Source organism: Terrapene carolina, unplaced genomic scaffold, assembly GCF_002925995.2.
Source record: "Terrapene carolina triunguis isolate 2854851 unplaced genomic scaffold, T_m_triunguis-2.0 Scaffold210, whole genome shotgun sequence".
Classification (NCBI taxonomy): Eukaryota; Metazoa; Chordata; order Testudines; family Emydidae; genus Terrapene; species Terrapene triunguis.
The window spans coordinates 51,752,348-51,777,238 of NW_020664561.1; the positions used below are offsets into that span (position 1 = coordinate 51,752,348).

Here is a 24,891-nt window from a genome sequence, read left to right on the forward strand (position 1 = left end):
AGGTTCCAGTTCCTCCCAGAACTCTTCAGTTAACGAGGAGCTGGTCACATGGAAAGCAATGAAATTACATAAAATGGACAAAAGAAACAGCCTCTCTGAAGTTATAGATGGGGTAGCTCCTCAGAGAGAGATCCCAAACAGGCAAGAGGAAGATCATTTTGGAGATATGAGGCCTGCAGGGACTGTAAAGAAGGGGAAATACTGATGCAGGAGAGGCTAGGAAAAACAAAAGTATCAGAACGAGGAGGGGAAAGGAGGAAGATGTGCCATGTGCTCCATTAACTGACGCCCTTGTAAGCAAAAAGAAAATAATTCTGGCTGAATAAAGTAATGTAACCATGCATCCCTGCTAGAGGGTAACAAAATCTTCAGAAAGGAGAAATTCCTATTCTTCAAAATGCTAAAGGATTAATGCTCATCTGGCTATAGTATGTTACAGAACTAAATACATTACAAAAGGATGAAACTCTAGAAAGCCTGTGCCCTTAGTCATATATTTAAACATAAGTTAGATATTAATGGCTTGGAAGTCGTCAAGACGCTCCTATTTGTGCGCTGAAACAAAAGTCACACTGAGATGTTATCCAGACTCAAGAAAAGGTTTTCTATGATATTGTAAAGTGGTGACCAGAAATCTTTTGTGAAATGAATATCACTTTTCAAAATTAGACAGAAATATAATTGCTGTTGCAATAAAATCATGACACATAACAGAACTCTTAAAAGGAAAATAAAAGGAGGATAAGTGCTGGGGGGAAAAAACCCCAACAGATTAGATTTAAGACATACAGGTCACTGATTTTAGCTTACCAGCCAACATTGAGCTGTAGTCCTATTTAGCATTTGCTAAAATCATTACAGGACATGGCTATATAGACATCTGTATTCCTGCTTCCCAGTGCATTTTGTTAGGGTCGTTTTTTAAATAAATAGCTGCAGATGAATTTTTTTATAACCCTAATGGCTAAAAACTGGAAAATAAGAAAAAAAAAAACGTGAAATTTCTTTGTCTCCAACCTGTCTTTATTACAGATCTCTCTGTGCTTGGAACCAAATTGATGTCACCTCTTGGTAAAAATCAGTCACCCTGTGAATAATACGTCAGTGATCCCCAAGCATAAGTATCTGCTTATAAATATAAACAACTGAGGAGCTGGCACTTCTGCACAACAACACGCTATGTTATGCTTTTCTGTTGTTTATCATGTGCACATGAGAACGGACACATAGCAGGTTTTTAAGCACCAGATCAGGGTGAAAGTTTAGTGTTGATTTATAAAAATGCACTTATCCCATGTTTTAGGCACATGTACAAATAATTGATTTGAAAATATATGCAAAAATTTTGGACCAGTATTACTGACAAATTCCACCCCACCCCCATTCATTATTTGTAATAGCTACCTTAATCCAAAGTACCACCTGATTTAACAGCCTGGGAGAACAGGTAAACCTTGCAGCACACTTTGAAGGCCAACAGACTTGAGCTCTATTGAACCAAAGGAACAGTGAGTTCTTGAAGCATGGACCCGTCAGTGAAAATATCTTGCTACCAACTTTATCCCAATCAACATTAGGATGATATTAACTCGAACAGCTCAGCAGCTGAACATGAGCCAACTAGGTCAAAAACCCATCTCTTTGAATTGCCCACAGAAATGGACCGGAAGCCAGGGTAGACTATGGCACAGAACCAAAGTGTAGTGCTTTAGAAGCACTGCTAAGTAAAAGGATTGCTGCATTCTGGACCAGATGAAGTTTCCCAGTAGTCTTAGCATCTATCAGCAAGCTGCTACCAAAGAAGTTCTAAACTACGATGTATGTTGTATCGGGTTCCATTTTCAAATCCTCACTAAGAAAATGGCATGAAGCTCACCAGTGGGGGTGTAGAGAAAAGCCCCTCAGTTCATTTGCAAAACCAATTGCAGAAGAGAACTTTGGACACACCAACATCTAGATACTATGGAGAAAAGCAATTTAAAAATCCTGGATTAAACCAGACCTACTAGATTGTTCCAAGAAAACTCAACTGAAACTGCCAAGTTTCTCCTGGTTTTGGGTCAAAACCACCATATTTTGCAAGGCTGTAAGATCCTCCAAAAGGGGCTCTGTCTTGTGCATCCATATGGTAAACGGGCTTTATTGGTACATATCATTTTCACCATACACATACAAACCGACAAAAAAAAATTTCCATCGATGATCATTGAAATTCACAGATAAAGTAAGAAAAATGCTGTACTCAGAGTACTCACAGTTTGACTTAAGGATATTTAATTTGTATATTTTGACATGTGATGTTGAAATTTGTGTTTTAACAGTTATAAAGCTTTACTTTTTTAAATCTTATAACCTACCGTCATTAAATAATTGTCCGTGCCCAATAATTTCCCCCACATACAAACATTGTAATCAATTAAAATTAGAATGCTTAAACTTGATAATTTTGCACAACTATGCAAAATTAACATTGATAAAAAATGTCAAATGCTTTAAAATAAACATTGATATTATCTGTTAAAATTATAAAAACTAAAAACTGAATTCTGCCAAGCCTAAATATGAACAATGCACTCAGATGCTTTCCCTTTTGACTTACTTGAACAAAGTCTTATAGACCCAAAGAATGAACAGAATTCAGAACCCTACTTAACAAACCCTTTTTCTATGTCCAAAAACAAAGGAAATGGGAAAAAAAAAAGAGAGTGAATCCTCAATTTAAATAAAATAAATTAGAATCTCTGGTTGGTTTTGTTTTTCCTTCCTCTAAATGGCAAAGCATAAGCTAGTGCCCAGAGCACTGTTATTTGTTGCCTGGCCTTATGTGGTTTATGCAACTATATAATGTAGTATTCAATCAAAAGGATTACATCTAATAACAACTGCTTTCGTCAAATGCTACAAACGCTATCCCTGAGGTACGGAGTGGTTTAAAAAGTGGAAACAAAAATGCTTATTTCAAGTCATACATTAAATCTGGGAAAGATTTTAAGTGTTTTATATATACTTTTTATTAGAAACAGATACTGTACGTTCATTAGGATCTGTATTCAATTTGAATTATGCTGGATTATGCAAATAAAGTTTCATTTCATTAGCACATGTTTCTTTCAGAAAAACAGATAGAACACTGTGTTTTGGGGTGTGGTGAGGGCACACCCAGAACGAGAAAGATGATGGCCACTGTGGTATAAAAGGGCACACAATGATAACAGGTAATATTTTAATTAAGGAAACTGAATAGTCTCTTTGCATATATATTACTATATGGAAATTACTGCTTTGATCCTGTCCCGAGGCTGCTATGCATAAACAGAAGCTGCACATCCTTCCTATTATGTTATGTGTTTCAAGTGTGATTCATCCTGGGGATGAGAAAGTTGTGCTTAATGGTATGATTCTTGTATTGATTAAAACCATGTTTGCTGCCATGGTACTCAGTGCAGAAAGCAGAAACTGCACTGTACTCTGTTTGTATGGGGAAAAAAAAGTACTTTTGCAAAAATGTACTTGATAGCTATGGAGAAAGGGAGACCAAAGGATTGTTCGGACTTCCACAAATAGACCATTATTTGCATACTATGTTTTCTTTGTACAAAAATTAATGATCTAGAAATGACCAATGTCTGCTGGCAGACATATAAACAGCAAAATAACTTCTCAACTAGCTCCCCAAATGCAGTAGTAATAAAACGGTCACTAATTTAAGTCAATATTTGTCAACTGAATAAAGAACCAGCTCTTGTAAACATATCATCAGCATGCTAAAATCATGGATTTATATTGCACAGCATGAATTTTATTCAAAGGCTGAATAAAATTCTGCTCTCAATTATCCTCATGAAACCCCATCAAATGAGCTTTGAGACTGATCTCACTGAAGTTGTAGGGGGTGCATGAGAGGGCAAAATTTGTCCCATTAAGTCTTTTTAACTGTTTAATGTGTAGTTTAGTTCTTAGCTGTATAAAAAGGGCACACTAATAGCTTCATCCCCTTGTAGCACCTACAGTGTTCCAGTTCAAAAGGAACATACTCATATAGCTTTCTGTACAATAGAATATGTTTGTTATAAAATAATTTTAACCATTAGAAAAAAACAACATTGCTAGCAAGGCAATCACCTTCATTTATTTAAAAGGTTTTAAATAAAATATTTTTATAGAGCGTGGGTACTGAAAAGTCTGTAAGTTTATTACTGTCTAACTACCATTTATTCAACTACCTCAGCCAAGTCAGGGCTTCTAAGCTTAGCTAGGTCATTGGACCTAGTTCTCGGGATATCCAAGATAGAGGATGGAAAGAAGATGGGTAAAATTTTCAAAAGTGTTTAAGTGACTTCTAAGTTTAAGTCCCATTGGACTTGGACTCCTAAGTCATTTAAACACTTGAAAATTTTACCTGATGTCTTTAAAGGAAGATACAATTTAAAACAAATGATTATTCAGGCTTTCACAGAAGCCCAGACAAAACCACAGAAAATATGAAATGTGTCTTTAAGGTAGGCTAACTTGTAAAATGCAGTCAACCGGGATCTTTTCTGCACGAGAACATCCTCATTATGTGTCCAGCATGGAGGTGCTCTTGTACAGGGAAGATTCTGGTTGATTGATTGCATTTTAGCAGTTAATGTCCTAAAAAAGTGTGTCTCATATTTGTGAATGGACTCAAGCAGCAAGTCCATCCGATCCTATTGATACCATCAGTATGATTAATCTTCATTAAGTGATCATTAGGCCCCATCTCTCAAAGAACCTGATTTTGATGTGAAATCTTTAAGATGTGAAAGAAAATCAGAAATGCAACAGAGTCAGTAAAAGAGAAAATTTGAAAACTAATATTCCCCTTCCCTGTGTGATTTTAAGTTTTATGAGTCAACATTTCAGGGGTCAGTAATTTACAGTAACAAACTGCAGGATAACACCTCATGCAAACGGAAAGAAGCAGAGCAAAATTAGCTGCAATAATCCTTCAAGAATATAAGCATTTTCTTATGGAATCTTACAACAGTCATGTAGCTTTGGGGGAAGGAAAGAAGGATTACGATACAAAAATAACTGCAAGGAACTAATCCACAGAAAAGTAAACGAAAATTGGAACTTCCCTATCATTATATAACTATTCGCTGAACTGTTTCAAATGATTTTACAGTTTCTTTGACAGATACATATATAAGTACCTCTTAGCAAATTGTATTGAATGTATATGCACTTAATCCCCCTGCTTGCACAGTTGAGATGGAATTCTTCCCCTTAGGCCTTTTCAGTTATTACAATCAGTCCGTGTGAGATTACCGCAGATAATCATTAGAGATAATAATTTGGAGGGGGGAGTATACACAGAACTGACAATTAAATGATTTGGAAATGGGACTGCTATAGAGCTGGCCAAAAATCCAACAAAAAATGGAAAGCCATGTAGGTACGCTTCCCTAGTGCTATTTTCCAAAGTCCCCTGCAGTGCCAGCCTTGTTCTTCCCATGACGTCCATGATAGCTCATGCAGCCACTCGGTCATTTACTACAGCAATCTGGAAGAGCCCACTTGCAACCGCCAAGTCAAGGCCTTCCACTGGACTTAGTTGAAAAAAGGTGGCTTAAATTCATTTATAGATCTTAAGGCCAGAAGACTATCTAATGGGCCCTTCAGCATAAAGCAGACCATAGACTTTCATCCAGTGCTAAAGGGCTCTCCCAGTGCAGAAGAACTCATCAAGTCAAAGGCCTTCATAATGATCTCACTAAGAACAGAATTACCTGGGGGAGTGGACATACTATGAACTACTCCAGTGAAAAGAAAGCACTCCTACACACTCCAGGGTCCTCTAGGTTGCTGCCAGAACTCTGGATTTATGTATATCCCCGCCTTCTACTTGGCTTTTATACCACTGACCCATTAGATTCTCCTATCCAAGCCATTAATCTTCTGGCTGGGGAAAACTCACAGGTGTTCCCTCTGATGCCAGCAATCGAGTCCCTTTAACTTTCCAGAGAGGTCAAGGAACCTCCACAAAAACATCCTGATATTCACGGATTCATAGATGTTAAAGTCAGAAGGGACCATCTAACCCTATCTCCTTTGCAGCACTCCCTTTTAATGCCAGCCCCAGCAGAAAAAAACTGGAAAGTTAACCGAACATGTCCCATATAGCACTGGACAGCTAATAGCAAACTATTGATTACTATTTACTGTTCTAACCCCTTCCACTTTGACATTTCCACCTGGTCTATTTGCCCAAGGGCTGTACCTCTCAAGCTGAAGTGTTGAGGGCCAGTAACTAAGGCTCAGCCACGACAAGAAGATTTTTCTTTATTGTTGTTAGAAGTGGCAAACTAAAGATCAACGCGAGAGGAGCTTGCATAGAATGAAATGTAAGTCACCTGGCAGAAAGAGATGTCAAGAAAGCAACCCTCCTAATATTTTGACAGTCAGCCCTTGACTGTTTGAAAAATTGACCTAATTCCTCTCATTGTAAAGTCCACAAAATTGTATTTTCACATTTCTCACCATTGTCATGGGAGCAGGGGACGGGCGTAATTCTATGCTATTGATGGGCCAGAAGCACCACATTTGGATTTAAATTAGACTGCATGTTGAAGAAAACATGTTTATAATCATGATGTCAGAGTCTGTCATACCCCAGGAACAGACTCTCACCAGTAACAAGAGCAAACCAGATACAATCTGCTCATACATTTAAAAATAAAAAAAAGTTATAGAAACTTCTTCTTTTGAACCCTGATAAATTAGAAGTTCACTAATGAACAGACAGCTCCTCTATTATGAGAATGGACTTTGTGAATATTTCCCTTGCCCAGGGTCTTTTTCCATAAGCTCTCACCTAATAGAAGAGGTGGGAAAGAGCAAAGAGTCTGACCATTTTTTTTTCAGATGGCCCTCTTATATCTTAGTCACAGCTCTGGGATGTACTAAAATCTGGCTTATATAGATGTAAGATATTCCCTCTCCTAATGTGGCAAAGAGCTTGTGTTCTTCACATGATATCCACAGCGTATACTGTGAAGGAAAAATAAAGGGAGAACATAAATAATGGTATAGTTCAATTTATAACCAGTGGAATGACCCATAACTTATGAGAGGCAGAACTCCAAGTGATGATGGCCCTCCACTCTCCTGGGTAAGTAGCATGTATCTTACCACTGCACTCCATAGTGTGCTCTGTTATCCCACACCAGGTTCCAATTATTCCATGACCTATTCAACTTCAGATTTACTTGTTTAAAAGGGTGCAACTAAATCTCACAGAGGGTGTGAGTTAAAGGCTGAGCTTGCACTGAGCTGGACCTCCAAAGCCTATCCAAATGTTCACAGCATATTAATTTATTCTACCATTGTGTTGCTACTAAATTAAGTGATACTAAATTAAAACCACAAAGACAAGGACCAACAGTTAACCACATGCTAAGCAAAACAAGTGTTGCTTGCATCTTGCCCATGGAGGCTACTGTAGCCTTGGGCTCTGAGAAGCTGCTGAGAAGAGTGAGTTTCAAAGGAGGGGGGGACCTCAATTCAGAAAGCACTATCACCAGATGTGAAGTGTTTCAAACTTAAAAGTGCCAAAAGCAAGCGTTTCCCAGCTGATCATAACTGATTCCATGGTATCTGAGGTAAAAGGCAATTTTGCTCTCCAGAACAGATACCAGACCATTCAGGATCAGCAACACCTTGACTTGTCCCGTGATTTTAACAGGAAGCTAGTGAAGAGAACTGAGCATCATGCCAGTCTGTGCCACTTGGAAGGCAGGCAACTGTATTCTGTACTAGCTTCAGCTCCTGAGTGGGCTTCAGACATAGCCCTAATCAGAACATATTTCAAAGGTCAAGCCTGGCAGTAACACAGGTGTAGATAATCATATTAGAGAAGAGCGGCCACAGCCTCACAGCCATATATAACCATTCGCTGTAATCAACTAGCAGCAGCTTTTAAACGACAGGGTCTTCACCTTTGTTTTTTGGTTCTCTCAATATTGGTTGATTATTATTAAGCCAACAGACTTCTATAGGTCTTGAGGTGGTGGTGTGCTTTCGTGTGCCCTTCAGTTTATCATTAACAGCAAATCAAAATTTGTTTTTCAGAAAAGGATAAAAGGAGAAAGAGAAAATGGCTGAAGGCATTAGAATGCCAAACCCCCCCCTTCTTGGTCACTGCTTGGAATCAAGGGACCCAGATGGTGCTATTTTGTGGCCTACATGTAATTATCTCAGTCTAGCTCCTAATGAACAAGTGTCCACATCACTAAAACCACGATCTGGCTGGCACTAGTTGCTAACTCTAGATCAAATTTTCTGAAGTACACGTGAAAAAGAAGTTCTTAAGAGAAAAATTGTAAAGGCAATAAATGGGAATAAATATATATTAAAGGCTGTGATGCACTCAGATAGTTCAATAACATTGTATACATACCAGAGATGAGATGAGATGAGATTAGGAAAATAGTCTTAGATTATAAATATCTTCGCAGTAATAATAGTTACTGAGATTACAAATATTTAGAATAATACATTATTTGAAGAATGAGATTAAAACAGGTTCAAAGGACTGGCTTGGGGTTTTTTTTAAAAAGAGTAAAAACAGCTTGTGTGCCATAGTCATTCCAGTATGCTGGTGGTAGCTACAACATCAGACCATCTCTACTCAGTATTTTCCTTTACAGATCAAGTTAAAAGACTAAGAATTTTACTGCTCTTAGGAAGGATACAAAAACACACAATGTACACAGCATTGGTATAGACCGTTTTTTCTGTGGAGGGGCAAAAAACTTAAAAGCTTCATCAAATCTTAAAAAAAAAAATCTTTCAAAAAATTCAAAATAGTTTCAATTTGCTGTAATAGAGAGACTGGAATGCCACCCACTTACCCCCAAGGGATTACACTCAGCCCTGGTTAATCCATTCTGGCTTTAGCCAGATGTCTGGATATCTGAAAGACTTCAATGATTAGCAATTCCATAATATGTTCATATTTGCATAAAAATGCAGTTTGCAAACTGGTTTAGATTAACCAAACATACCCACTGTATAATGTTTCGTAACAATGGCTGGGACTGAAGCTAAGGCAGAATAAAAACAATCTGTTTAATAACAAACAAGAATCTGTTCATATGGTGAACACTAAGACCTAGAGCCATTAAAGTTCTGTGGTTCCCCACTTCTTTACAGAGTTCAGCAGAAGCCCTGCCTCATTACACAGGTATTCAGCACCCGTTCTTTTCTCCTTGTATTTTCTACTGTAAAGGAACATCACAGGTATGCCACTGCCTTTCAACCAAAGCAGACCGGAAAGGTGGTCTTGTGGTTAAGAAACTCAACTGTGACTTAGGAGGGCTGGTTTCAATTCACAGCTCTATCAAAGACTTCCTGTGTGAGCTTGGAGAAGTCACTTGGCCATCGTGTGGCTAAGTTTCTCTATTGCGAAATACAAATAATGCTTCCTTTGTCTTGTCTTTTTATGCTGTTAAATGCTTTTGTACAGGGTCTTGCTGATACTATGGTGTCAAGGCTAAATCCCCACTCTGGCACTTCGACTGCAGGAAGTGGCGGCCCGCAAGGATTCTAAAAATTAATACGTGCCACTCCAGGCTTGTATTAAATTCCCAAGGTTACAGCTTTTCTCTGACCTTGGCTTGGTAAATGCTGCCACGACCCAAATGCAAAAAAAAACAAAAAACCTTGGATCCAGGAAGGAGCACAAGGAAGCCCTGATCTCAGTTGGAACCTCTAGGCAGGGCCGATGGGGGGGAAAAGCCGGTACAAATTACCAGGGCCCGGCGGTCCGGAAGAGGGCCCGGCTTTCCACACCCCCCCCCCATTGGCCCTGTTTAGCCGGTCCGTCCTTGCTGGGGGGCCCGAAAAAAAATTTTCACCGGGGCCCAAACCCGCTCTCGGCGGCCCTGCCTCTAGGTGCTACTGTGAGAAAAAATACCAAGACCATACTGAAACACCATAATGCAATTCAAAAAGTAGTATTTGCTTTTATAAGTTTAGGGTTGTGTGAAACTCAGGTTTTTCCTATGCAGTGGTTGATTGAGATGGTTTCCAATAAGCTTGGGTTTGTACATTCTGTATGTTTTGGGTTCAAACATACCCAATAACTCAAAGTGAAACTCAGCTGTAATATGTAATCATAAACCAACCTGGTTCATTTAAAACTAGTCCCAGGTTCTTTGAATAGGTTTCAAGAACCTTAACAAATGTTTTGACAATCCTGAACTGAATTTTAAGTATGTAACAAGAAGCAAAAACAAGGCAGGTTATACATGGTTTCCAGTTTCGCTCCAAATAGCTACATTGCCTTAACTAGGATATTGTAATCTGAGAGCCGGATTGTGTTAAAACTTTCACAATGAACTCTTCACAGCAGTTATGGCTGGGGGAAAAGTTCAGGCAAATGAAGAATTTACCCAAATCTTTGCCCAAAACACAAACTGAGCCAGATCCAGATATTTCCCACTGGAAGTACCACCATTATTTGTCAGACATTTTCCTGGTTCTGGCCAGGAGCACTGAAATACAAAAGGCTCTTTGCAGAGTAATATTAAGCCAACCAGCAGATAGGAAGTACCAGATCTCTCATAAAAAGGCTATTGTTGTGATATTTCCAGACCAGCATTACTATCTCTGGCAGTTTGATTAGTGAGAATAATGGTCTTAATTCTCACTGCTGAACCAAGCCTCCAACCCTGTTGAGGCCAGATCTTCAAAAGTACTGAGCACCCACCACTGAAAGTGAAGTCAATGGGAGCTACAGATACTCAGCACCTCTGAAAGTCAGGCCTTTGAGGTTCACCTACAGCTATCAAAATGGCCCCTCATCATGGCTCACAAGTGGGATTGATCCTGGCACCCTCAGCACTAAAAGTACAAACCTCTACAATTTGAGTCAAAAGAGTACCTTAGGTAGTAGTATCCTTACACAATGTGTGGGCCAACCACTAGATGGGCAGCAGCATGACACTCTTAGCCAGCATGTTACACTTACAACTCCAGCCTTTGAGAATAAGGTTTCACAGCAATAAGAGAAAATGCTGCCTGTAGATGAAACCAAGATGTTTATCTCTGGAGAGGAATTCCCATGCTGTGAATGTGAAAGAGTATATCCCTCCAAAGTCAATCTTGAGTGCTAGGAGTGACAAAGTGTCTTCTAATATATTTCTGCTCTCCGGAGGGAATATGTGATGAGGTTATAAAGTTACTTAACATTTTTCCTTTCTTATCTCTGATCTTCCGATTTCCCATGGCCTGCTGCTGTGCTCTGACACAGGTCTACGCCATGCTGTCTCTTTCCCAGCTACTTCACTACTCCTGGAGCAGATGTTCAGACCTGAGCGGCAGAAAAAGTAGAGCATCTGGGAAAGAGACAGAAGTATAGTTCACTGACATCCCTCGAAGGAACAGAGCAGCAGGTCGCAGGAAGCTATTGTGAAGTATCAGTTTCAACATGTGACCGGCCAGGCTTGGAAAATCCTTTCAATAAAATGCAGGTTTATGCCATGGTCTCTAGTAACTGCCATATGAACCTGCTGCATAAGAGGAGCTGATCCTGTTAAGAAGCACTAATACTGAGTACTCAGATTGCTGGGATCACCAACATAGAGTTAGCAGCAGGACAAGTGCTAAAGAGGACTAAAATCATATCTTAATAGCAACATACTGCAAAACCAGATCAGTAGCAGAAAATGATTTCTACTGTTAAGTAGGAATTCAGGTCATAACACACTATCTAAATTAAGGGTCATTACTCCCCTTAATGCATGCACATACCCAACTCCAATTAACAGTAGTGGAAGTTAGACATAACGGAGGCTAAGATGAGAATACAACCCATAGTTTACAGTGTCACACAGATGTACATGGACATTTGAGAAAAAACAAAACATATATGCAAAGCGTTGTTTAAGTTTTTTAATATGTTCATTAACATAGCTAAGACGCAGCTATATGAACTACAGCTGATGGATATATTATTTGAATATTATTCAAACATTTTGTGTTGGAATAAACTGCACAATGCATATTTATTTTCCAAACGACTCAGCTAGCATGAAATTCAGCTCTAGGCCAGCACACAGCAAGGCTTAAGTGGTGCCTAGCCCTTGCTCAGCCCCTCTGCATGGGGTAAATTTCACTCCCAGCATACAGCGCTAAGCCAATATTGGAATGTCATGTTTTAAAAATAAAGTATTGGTGAATTCCCCCTATTTTTGCCCAGATTTAGCAATACGTGCATTGGTAAAAAAAGGATATTGCAGCCACGTTGAATTTCTACTCCTCTCCTGTGTCAGATAGGATGCAACTCCCCAGGACTGACTGTGAATCTTGCATCACTGTTGGTGCTTTTCCTGGATTTAACTGATTGTTTTCAAGTGGCAACATCTAATCATTCCCCAAATCTGTGTGTCTGTTTTACCAATATGGACCTTGGGATTCTTTTCGCAAGTCACTAACCATTTCCTTTCAAATGTAACTCTGCAAAATTATTTGGAGGCAGGGGAGCCCAATTGGCTCCATTTCAGGAAGGGATTTTACTACAAAACCCAAGGAGGATATTGAGGACCCTGCATTATTACTTTCTGTCATTATAAAGGGCTTGCTCTTCTTAAATAGCTTTTGTTTCAAAGCTTTACAAATCTGGCTGAATGGAATGGGAATCTAACATCACATTGCATTGCAGATCTGAAATACACTTATTACAGTGCCTTTCACAAGAGGGTCTCAAAAAGCTTTATAAACATACTTTAATAGTACCTATGTGAGCTGAAATTATCCCCATTTTATAGCTGAGCAGACTATCTCACTTTCCTATGTGCTTTTCATATTTAAAATTGATGCAAATATAGTTCAAAATGGACATATAAAAGAAATTAAATAAAACCAAAGACAAAATCTCCCATATGTAACATTACACCAGTACTCACAATGAAAGTAATATTGTTAGTAACTACATAGCAAAAAGTGTGACTTCTTTTCCTGGATCACGCAGTAGATACCAAAACATCAAAATAATCACTGAAACTTTGAAATGTTTCTTATTTATCACGTAAAATTGTTCTCACAGGAACTAGAGAGGTGTACTTCAGTTAATCAAAATATTGTGTTGTCATTTATACAATGTCACTGAAAATTGCTCTAATCTATTCAGATCTCTATTGTTTATATTATGAATGATTGAGTTAAATGTCTGTCAATATTACAGGCATAATACTGACAAGTAACAAAGATGACAATCTCTGCTCTAAAGAGCCGGTGTTTGATAATTAACATATGTACAGAGCTCTAATAATACTAAGTATGGAGCTCGACTTTCAAACCCTTACTTGTGAGAGTTGTGCTTGTACTTAATCACATAAATAGTCCGACTGTCTTCAATACAAAAGACAACATCAAAAAAGTAAGGCCTGATTTGCTAGTTTTTCAATACTGCTACTTTAACAAAATAAAAATATAACTCTATAAATATGGCTGTATATTTAGTATATTCATGTAAGAGAACTTTTAACATGCAGGAATCATTTTTAAAATATGAACTATTTTATCGCTGTATTGTTCTTTTTATTAATGAATGACAAGGTGTGAAATTTACTAGCTTTGCCAAGACCATGATATGATCTGACTAGTTTATCTATGGTTCACATAGCAGTTTCACCTCTAAAACACTGGTGGGTATTTTCTGCTCAGCTTTAATCTAGTACTTACAGCAAGATTGGTACATTACACTGACATAATGAATAATACACATTTTTTAGAAGCACAAAATAACTGGCTTTATAAGTAACCACAGTTTACCAGATTTCTAAACAACATTGTTTCTAAATTTACAGATTTAAACAATGTTTCTAAAAATCACACACATTTCTAAACATAAAATTCATAACTGAGCTCACTATGGCAAGATGACAGTGGAGGACAAGGCCTGGAAGGGATACACTGTTTATTTTTTATTTTGTATTAGTTACCTTTTTGGATATTTCTGGCATGCAAGATAGCTTATATGTTACAAGCAGCTGCATTTAGTTAGGGATTTTTGAAGAATTTTCTACTCTGAGGTGCTTTTTAGTGTCTCAGAAGGCTACTGCATTTCTGTGCATGTCTCTGAAGAACAGTATCTAGTGTCACACCTCAGGGAAGGTTTTTTGTCCAGCTTTAGATATTTGTATTTAAAAGCTATAAGGAATCTTTAAGTAGACCCCTGCCTAGATCTCATTTGCAAAGGCTTAAGTTAAATAAAATGTCCTATGTGTATGTAATTAGCAAGCCATTCTCCATGGACATAATTACAGTAATACACAAACTATTATTCTAATTATTCATTTGTAGTTAGCGCAACTTGTGAATAGACATGCCAGATACCAAAATCACTCAAACAGCTCCAAAACGTATTTCCATCCTTCCATACACTGTTAGTCAATGATAGAAACATTGTATTTGTTTGTAAACATATAATGCATACTGACTGAAACAGAAAACTATTGCCCTATGGATGAAAAACTGGGATATAGCACTCCTAATCAAAGGTGGAGGAATGCTAATCCACTGGAGGTAACTTTCAAAAAGGGCAACAGTTTTTCCTATTATCTAAAATACATAGTCTACGGATCTATGTTTTTACGCATAAAAATTGTTTTACCCTATTCATGGTACTTCTGCCATGACTCTACTTTAGCTCACAGAGCTACATGATATTCAACAATAATAAAGCTGGAGCTGTAATAACAATAGCCATCACAGATACTGTAACGAGGGAGGGGGGAAAGCCAAGTTATAGAATTCCTGTTCCTCATATTCACACTAACCTTGTGGTTTTACTTAGAACATTTTTGGGCCAACCTCTCAGTGCACTTGGGAAGAGCATTTAAAAATAAATTATTTACTTTTATGTGCATGCTGCTTTTAATTTGCTTTTTCTATGTTTTGTTTCCTGCACTGTGGCTGCCAACCCTTCAAAAACAAAAAACAGAAGTGCAAAGAAAACTCTGTTCAAATTCTGCATGGAGCATGAGTTACATTTAAATGTTACAAAGATGATTTTGTACTAAATATGATGCAGCAGGCTTATGTTGTGCCCAAATGATTCTATTTTAGCTCATGTAATCCTCTCTCAGTCAATAACCAGACAGTCGATTTTTAAAATGATTAGACAGCACTGCTAGAAAGATAACTATGCAAGCTAGTTTACATCACATGCTCATGTCTCAACTAGATTATTTGGTAACCCAAAGTGGACATGAGTAGATTTTTAAGCTCCTGTCCTACATATGCTTGAAGATTCACTTATTTTTACTCATATGAGTTGTCCTAGTGAACTGACTACTGACATGAATTAATTTACACTCATCCTGAAGAGCTTGCAGGATCAGGATGTCAGATTATAAACTCTTTGGAGCAGAAACCATGTCTTTATAAATGTTTGAACGGGTCTTATTATGGTAACTTCTGTACACGATAGGGAGGCTGGTTTTATTGTAATGCGAATATTAAATAATAATCATGTAGATCAATGGATTGGATTCCTTGGATTCCCAATCAGACCTTGGATTCCCAATCAATCAGTATTAAAGCTTTCCTTTAATAGTGAAAGTTGTACAGTTGTTAAGGTTACCTGTATATAAGGATGTTCATTAAAGGCCTTATTTTCACAGGTCTGAAAAAATATCCTCCTTTATATCTGAAATGTCCATGTTTGGTCTCAGCCAAAGCACATGGACCTTTTTTGGTGGTGGTAGTGGGGGAGGCGGGGAATGGAGAAATCCATTCACCCATTTTTGAATTATGGAAAAATTAAATTATACACTTCTAGTTTAAGTAAATGGTAATATATCTTTTTGCTTACATAACTCAAAATCTGCTAAATTTTATCATTTAAGATTTTCAAGTTAACTAATCTTCACTGAGGTCTAGATCCTTACATATTTAGAACAAAAATTAATTATATGTATTGAAAAATTTCTCATTGCATGATGATAATGTTTACTAATCTGAGACAATACAATAGTTAATCTGGCACCAAGTTAACACTAATTAATATATAGGAGAACAGTTTACAATATAGCAAAGATTTCTACAGACAGTATTTCAATGCAGACATTGATTCTGTATTGAAATCCTTATGCTCCTACACAGCTTGTAAATAGCACAGAATAGAGCCTCTCTCCTGCAAAATTTATAGTAAATCCAAGAGAGCAAATTGTGGGCTTAAACTCTGCTGATTGAGCATAATAAGGTTTGGGTTTGGGTTTTTTTTAAACTTTTACTTTATTAAAAAATAAAACAAAACCTCATGTTAAGGTAACATTAAGGTTATTAATTTAAACACTAAAAGGTCAGGAAATGAAAATGTGAAAGTTCATAGTAACATTAATTTAGCCTTTTTAATGTTTATGTTGTTAAATATACATAAAATATTCAACAGAAGACATTCAAACTCAACATTAGCCAGCTGTCACCACACAGATGTCAGAGAACTCCTTCTCTAAGGCTAGACCCTGATCCAGCAATTAAATGTGTATGATTAGACCCTTGTACCCACACAGTCACATTGACATCAACAGGATCCATCCACATGGATCCAACAGCAGAATCAGGGCCAGGTGAAAGATAGGGATAATCTCAGACTACTGTGTGGTAACTGTTGGCAACAGTTGACTTTTTAATGGCAACCATTCCATAGCATGTGCAATAAGGCCATTGGCTGAGTTGGTGTTATTAAAACCTTTTTTTCACCATTGTGGTAGCCATGTTGGCCCTAAAACCGGAAGAAGAGCTCTCTGTAGCTCAAAAGTTTGTATCTTTCACCAACGGAAGTTGGTCCAATAAAAGATATTACCTCATCCACCTTGTCCCTTTATTAAAACCTTAACTTTTTCATTGCTTGACCTCTGAGTATTTAAACTCAAACTTAACATGGCATTAATGTATATTTTTCTTTTTTGAATATACATTATGGCCAAGATTTTCAAAAGTGACTTGATCAACTTGACACACCTTACAGGGGCCTGATGTTAGGTTATGCATGCTCAGCATTTTTTGAAGCCTTTCAAAAAATCACCCAAAATCACTAGTCATTTTTAAATATCTTAGCCTAAATATGCACACTTTACCTAATGCCAGTCCAGGCTTATCAGCCTCTATTTCTTTTATGTATGTGTTATATGATGACTCAAATCTAAAATTATTGAAATGGCTACAATTAAAAATAAAACAAAACAATATTAAAATGAACAGATCACAAATATTGTTGGTTAAAACTAAACAAGAGATTTGCTTTAAGGTCATTGTTATCAATTTGCCCTGGAACTATATAAGTAAGATGGCAAAGCATTCCACATAGCCGGAACTAAAAAGACAAATCATCATTGATAATATTACCTTACAGACCTTAAATCAAATATCAAAAGCAGAAAGAAATGCCTAGGTATAGTTACATTTAGCTAACAATTCAGTCAAACTCTTGGAAAGTGTTTTTATAAAGCAATTAAGTACAGATCAAGTATAAAACTTGACTTCATTAACTGGAATATAGGAATGTTTGGAATCAGAGGAAAATAAGCCAAATATGTCTCTTAAGAAAGAGCCGGGGGGGGGGGGGGGGATAGCTCAGTGGTTTGAGCACTGGCCTGCTAAACCTAGGGTTGTAAATTCAATCCTTGAGGGGGCCACTTAGGGATCTGGGGCAAAATCAGTACTTGGTCCTACTAGTGAAGGCAGGGGGCTGGACTCAATGACCTTTCAAGGTCCCTTCCAGTTCTAGGAGATAGGATATCTCCATTAATTAAAAAAAAATTAAAGCCTGGTTATAGTATTTTTCAAGAAGAAGAATACTGATGTGAAATTTAAAGTCCTAACAGAACTTTGTCTAACTACTGGATTAAAATGTTTGCAATTTGACAGAGGTAAAATGTAGATTTAAAATTCCTCAGAGGATATTCTTCAGGATGAACAAACTGATGTTCAAGCTTTTACTTCTGTCTGCTTCCTGGTTATACTCTCCCCTTCATTCCAAAAACCCAGTTAATAAGTTATCAACTGATACACATTTAATCTTAGACAGCCAGATTCTAGTACTTCCTTACTCTGTAAATAGCCTCACTGATATCAATGGGACTATTCATGCAGTAAGGGAGTAAAGATATCAGAATCTGTCCCAAAGAGATATACAATTTCTGTTATAAGCAGCTTTCAGGTTAGTCTTGGCTAATAAAAAAAATTAAATTCTAATGTCTATGGATTGTTGAAAAGGCCTCTTGTTCAGTGTTGCCCCTTGAAAAGATATTCTCACTCTCCTTCTCCTTGGTACCTTATGCCGTGTCGGTGCTTTTCTAAATACAGCTTAAAACAATATCAAAAAGGGGTTTCTTTCTGTTGTCTTAACCAGACACAGGTATCCTGCCAAGGAGACTCGAACTGGGGTTGCCTCTTGCAGATTGCATATTAAAGTGAAGCCCAACACCCTGACGGCTTGAATCAACTTTTCACCCCTCCTCAAAGAAAGAATCAGTTGTATCCACAGGAACAGCCCATCTTCCCTTTCATTGTGTCCCAGCACAGAGAGGAGGGGGAAGCACTGATGGCTTCCCGCAGGGGAAAGTAATACGCTTTGCCTTTCTTATTAGCTTTACTCTAAATGTTGCCATTGTCTTTAAAGAGGATCCCAATCAAGTATGCATTAGATTGCGGCTTAGAAACCACATTCAGCCCACTGCCCAGATGCACCCAGTTTTTACCGTACTTTGCAAATGCAAATAACGCGCACACACACACACACAGCTGCTGCTCCTCCTCCCACCTCTCTGGGCTGCAGCTGGGAAGGGTGGAAGCGACAAGGGAACAATTGGTGAATCGGGGCTTTGTCTGGGGTCACCCAGTTTCATTCACAAAAATGCACGTCCTGCGGAAAGACCGCCGGACTCCCCCGTCTCTGGCATCGGCGCGGGCCAAGCCAAACGGGCTGCGGCTCTTTGGCGGGGACGGGAGGGGAGAGAGAAGCCAAACACCCTCTTTCCGCCGAGATGACAGCGGAGCGCGCCCCGGCCGGCGCCCGAGGGAGCCCCCTCCCCCGCAGCGAGAGGGCGCCCCGGGGGGCCGGGCTGAGGCGGGGCTGGGCGGGTGGCGGGCAGAGGGGATGGAGGAGCGGAGAGGCAGGCACCGTGGGGAGCGCTGCGGAAGGCTCCGGGGGGAGCGGCGGCGCCCCCAGCGCGTCCCCCCGGGGACACAGAGCAGCGGCGAGTCACTTTCCAAAGGGCCCGCCCGAGGCGGCGCCGGGAGCCGAGCGGGGACCGCGGCGCGTCTTACCTCGGGCTGCGCCCCCGAGCTCCGCCAGGCTCCCCGCGTGCAGCAGCAGCAGCAGCAGCGGGAGGCTCCGCTCCCAGCCGCCCGGCCGGGGCATTCCTGAGCCGGCTCTCGCTACTCCGACATCCGCAGGACAGCGCCCGGAGCCCGGGCCAGCTCTCCCCGCCGCGCTGTGCCGGGGGGGCTCTGCCCTCCCAGCCCTTCCCCACGCCGGCCGGGCACTGAGCGGGGGCGGCTGCTTCCCCGTTCCCTCCCTCAGCCCCTCACTTGTCACTTTCCAAAACCTCCCCTCAGAGCCCGGCCCCGCACCCCCCACCGGCGGGCGGCCCGGCCCAGCCTGGCCCAGCAGCGCCCCCTGCCGGCCCCGCCGAGTCACTCCCAGCCCCTGCCAACCTCGGCCTGGCTGAGCCTCCGCCGTCCCCAGCCGCAGGAGCGACCCGCGCCCCTCATCCAGCCTCTCCCCACAGCCCCAGGGTCAGCACCGGCGGGCAGGAGCAGGCTGGGGGGAGCCTGGGAAAGGGAAGGAGCTGGGAGGCGGGGAGAGGGGCATAGGGGCTGGAACTAGGGGTGCTGCCGCACCCCCTGGCTTGAAGTGGTTTCCATCATATTCAGGGTTTACAGTTTGGCTCAATGGCTCCCAGCGCCTCTATAAAAACTGTTCCAGCCCCGCTGGGGAGAGGGAGAACTTGGGGTGCCTGGGAGCCTCCTCCCCTTAGATCGCTCCCCCATCCCATGAGAGAGGAATCAACCTATTGGGTCATTTAATCCAGTGAGTCTCTGTGCCCCCCCCCCCGGACTTCAAACGATCCCTGGTTTCTTGCCAGGGCCAGGCGCCACCCAAAATTGGGATCCTGGCGAGGAGCCAGGGCCTGATTGCGGGCGGTGGGGTGGCTGTGTGAAGGGATGGAGTGGGTGCTGGAGCGCGTTTTCTCTCCCTTACAGTGCTCAACTCTGGGGCAACTCTGCCCCCTCTGGGAGCACTCACTGTTGGCACCAGCTGAAGGCTGTGCTGAGGAGGGGGAGAAGTGCAGTGCAGTGGGGTGGATCGGGCAGGGAAGGGTGGTTACAGCATCAGGAAGGACCTGGCCCCATCTGAGTCCTACCACATGCTGCTTTCCCCAAGCAACTGGTGTGATCCGTGGGCCTTCCTTCCAGGCTCCCCCGGGGGTCACACTCCATAGGATAAGGAGCCCCAATCTGGTACAGAATGGTTTCCTTTGGCCACTTTCTTGTTCCTTGTCCCCCCTAATTATGTCTCTGCAGTTTCCAGTACTTCCTTTTGGAGAGATTGCTCTAATCAGAGATGGACATAGGTTAAGCAGTTGGCCACCTAAGGCCCCATATCCTAAGGGGCACTGCTAAAATATCACTGGGACTTCCAGGATCACTCACTCAAAACTAGTCCCAAATAGTTTTTCTGTGGATGGTTTGCCATCTGGTTCCTGTTTTCTCTATTAGTCATGTACATCAGTAAACTTTAATGCCCAGATATGCCCTATAATCCTTTGCACCAGCTGCTGCAACATCCACTTCAAAGCCAAGAGCGTCTCGTGGGGAGTTGGGGAGCACACGGGGGCACGTCCCCCTCCGAGATTTCTGCCAGGGTTTATATGCCCTGCCCTGAACTCTGCTACATACCTCCAGAACCTTTAAATTATGCCCTCCCTCTGATTATCAACAGTTACGTGTCACCTCTATTCAAAGCTAAGGATCCCAAGGCAAAGGATTCTGGTATATGTTTGGGATCTAAATGCAAGCCCTGCACACAACTGAGCCAATGCAAGGAGAACTTTCAAGGAGAAGAAATAGCAACAATAGGAGATCTGGTGGCTTGCTGTGTGGGGTAATTTGGTGGGAAATGATGGAGAGAGGTTCAGTCCCATCATTGCTTAGGGTATCAGTGCCAGCATGGCCTTAAGTCTAATAGATCCATATGTAGCCAAAATGTCCCTTGATTGAATTTAATCTCACTACTCCTAGCTAGACTCCACTGTATTACCCTTCACAACTCTGAATCTTCCTGTCTGTTTTAAACATTCAAATACTTGTAGGTGTCTGTTGCATCCTCCTTAGTTATTATTAATAAAGTTGCGTATTTAGTTCTTTTAATCTTCTCTCCAGACCCATTCTAATTTTTGGTTGCTTTCCCTAAATTCACTCCCATTTGTCAACATCTTTCTGGCACTTGAGGTGCCCAGAATTAAATACACGTTTGTAGGTTTGAGTAGCCAAATAGAAAGGGACTGCTGCCTCTGTATTCAGTAGTATGAGGGCTCTTCACTTGTAACCCAAAGTTGCATTAGCTTTTTTGTTGCTGTCATGATAACTCGTGGCAAATTCAGTGCAAGCTTGCAATCCATTCATCTTTCTAAGCATCTCCCTCCCATTGAATATCCATGTTCCAGATTATTTTCCCCAGATGTATTAATTTACATTTTTCCAGGCTGAATTTTATTTTGTTATTGCTGCCAATATTCCTAATCTTTCCAGGCATCTTTTTTTATTATTTCTCTGCCCTTGAGGGGTTTTGGAACATCTATCAATTTACTCCCTGCAAATTTCACTGAGGCAGCTGTTTACTCCCTCTTCCATCTTATTAATTAAAATGGTAAATAAAACTGGCTCTGTTAGTGACCCAGTGGATGCTGTTTTATCTGAAAGTGAGTAGGCAAAATTGACACAAAGATCTCCTCTGAGCTAATTCACAACTGCAGGAAAAGGTCATTTTGTCTCTGACCCTAAACAACGTGGGTTCGACTCCGCCTGCCCTGAGGAGGAATTTCTACTTTATTGAACCTTGCAGCATCCATCTGGATATTTCACCTTTATCTCCTAATTGACCCAGAACAACTGCAAACTGACAGACAAAAATCACTTCTACAGATCTCTTGGTGTTTTTAGAACGACTCTCAAAACCCCTACATCAAAACAATACTGACAACACATCATCTAGAAACTGTTAAGCAGTTTCACAGTATTATGGTATAGCAGGCTTTAGTGTGCTAGGACAAGCTGGCTACTGTGTATATGGAAAACACACACCTACAATGCTCTAAATAGAATAAGCAATATTCAGTTGTGGATCATGGGTCCTATATAGCTAACAGTGTGTGTTAGGAGGCTATTAGTGTATAGTTTAGGCAAGTATGAGAAAACAAGACAGAAAGCTGACTGCTTTTCCATACCTGAAAAGTACACCATTTGCTACAATGTACATCTTGGAATGGTTGTGAGCTAATGCAGCATGGCTGGTTAATTTTACATCTTTTAAAAAAAATCTTTTAAAAATAGTCTGGTGTGGCTATATAGGTGTATTCTCCCATACTTAAAAATAGTTTATAGTAAAAAGAATAAGCAGGATTAGTAGTTAGGAGAAAGCTATAAATACTTTTTCTCTACTAATTTGAATATATTTGTGTGTTAATTTTTCTAACTCTCTTTTTTTTATTTTTTTAGATTTCCTAGACTATTTGGACCCCTTCTCTCTGTCCCCACAGTCAGGTCCCTGGAGGTCCCACTGCCTTTTCAGCATCAGATTGCAGCCCAGCAGCCATTTTCAACTCATTTTATTAAAAAAAAAAAGATATTAGTATATTCAATATCTCCCAATTTAGCTTTTAGACTAAAAAGTGAGTTAAATGTCCGTGAAAGGGAAACAAACTGCTGCCTTATACTTTGGTAAGGTGACCATATTTCCCAAAGTGAAAATGGGACACTGTGAGGGGCTGGCCCAAGGCCCTCCTACCCCTCCCGCATGGGGCTCACCTGAGTCACCTGGTGTTACTGCTCGCCCGAGCACCCCCCCACACACACATGGGGCTGACCCGAGCCACCTGGCATTGCCGCTCGCCTGAGCCCCGCTGCCTGGGGCTGGCGCTGATGACCCGAGTCCCGCCACCTGGCATCAGTGCTTGCCCCACCGAATGTTTCTCCTCATCCCCCTAGGAGAGCGCACCCCACTTTTTTTGCAAAACTGGGCATTTGTCCTGTTTGTTCTTGCCAACTGATGATCAGTTAGCAAGAGCAAACAGGACAAATGCCCAGTTTTGCCAAACAAATCGGGACGTCCGGAACAGGGCTCAAAAAGGGGACTGTCCCAGCAAGATGAGACATATGGTCACCCTACACTTTGGGAGTGACATTTTAACTCACTTTTTACTCTTCCCTTCCTCCCCACCACCCATCCAACTCTGGCTCACACACACACTTAATATAATGGGCAGAGGTGTTCTTTGGGTGTTTGTGATGAGACTCCAGCTGTGCACCATTGGAAGTTTGTGCACATGATAAAAAAAGTCTAGTCAACCAATCACAATGTGACTTTGTGACTGTACCTATACTCTAATGGTGATTCTCCTTTATCTCAAGCTGGGGGCCTGTGCTCCTAGACCAGGAGGGTTAGGGTTTTATCACTGTTGCCAACATAAAGTTCCAAGGGGCCATGATTTGCATCATTGTTATAACCATGAAGTTGGCAAGGCTGGTCAGGAGCTAAGTTATGGGGGCTGAATGCAAATGCAGAGGGCTGGGTATTGTTTTGTTGGAGCTCTGTGTGGACAGATGCAGTCAGAAACACCATAGACACACACAGAGGAGGCAGGAAGGAAGCATCAGAGACAGGCAGAGAAGGACCTGTAGCATGATTCTGAGAAAAAACTAAGAGAGCTGTTTGGGTGGAATGCTGGCTGAAACAAGAGGCTTGGAATATTGAGCAAAAATACTGCCTCCTGTTGTTTGCTTCCTACTGTGTTAATGTAAACAGAATTTTGTGTACATACTTCGTAAATAAACAGGATTGCATCAAAGAAATACCTGACTCCATCATCAATTTCTGCTCCTAACAGAAACAACCCACAAGACACCGAATATTGGCTAACCATGCAGGTCAAAAGGGGTAACAATAATATACCTTCATTATCTGCAACAGGGATTTAAAGACTAGCTCAAACCATATCAGCCTTCTTAATAAGAAGACAATACTGAGGCTGCATGAGCATATAAAACATTGATGATCACTATCTATTTTCAGTAATTATATGGTTCCCATTACCACTGTATCTGAGCACCTCACAGTCTTTTAATGTATTTATCCTAATATCAACACGCCTGTGCAGTAAGGAAGTACTTTTATTCCCATTTTGCAGATGGCAAGCTGAGGCATAGAGGTAAGATAGACTAAGTGACTTGCCCAAGATTACACAGGAAGTCTGTGGCAGAGCAGGGAACTGTAACCACTGGACAACCCTTCTTCTCAGCCATTGTGTTGGGAATCACTGCAAGAAAGAGATCTATGAAGTAAATAGATCAGATATATTCAATGTGAAGGGAGGAACAAATAAATGTATAGCAATAAAACATAAAAACACTTATTTTTAGCTGCATGTCTACCAAACTGCATTCAATTAGCAAATATAAATCACTTCCTGGCTTGAAGACAGTTCAGCACAGCACATAAATGAAAGTTAAAATGATATTTTGGGAATACAGAATACATCTGCTCTTAATCTGAAGCATTCCGAAGTCAATACAAATATTTTTCCTATTTTTCCCTTAACATTTTGCAGTCAGGAAATCTGTAATGTGCGAGAGTGG

At 40.6% G+C, this 24,891-nt stretch overlaps 1 protein-coding gene across 1 annotated transcript in view; it reads right to left on the minus strand.

Moving 5' to 3' along the window:
* LOC112115946 (inactive tyrosine-protein kinase transmembrane receptor ROR1) overlaps positions 1-19,468 on the minus strand; it is a 245,421-nt gene extending 225,953 nt beyond the window's left edge. Inside the window, exon 1 of the mRNA XM_024213179.3 lies at positions 19,303-19,468. Coding sequence (XP_024068947.1) covers positions 19,303-19,396 — 94 coding nt within the window. The 5' untranslated portion in view covers positions 19,397-19,468. The remainder of the gene's footprint in view (positions 1-19,302) is intronic.
* Between the last annotated feature and the right edge of the window lie 5,423 nt (positions 19,469-24,891).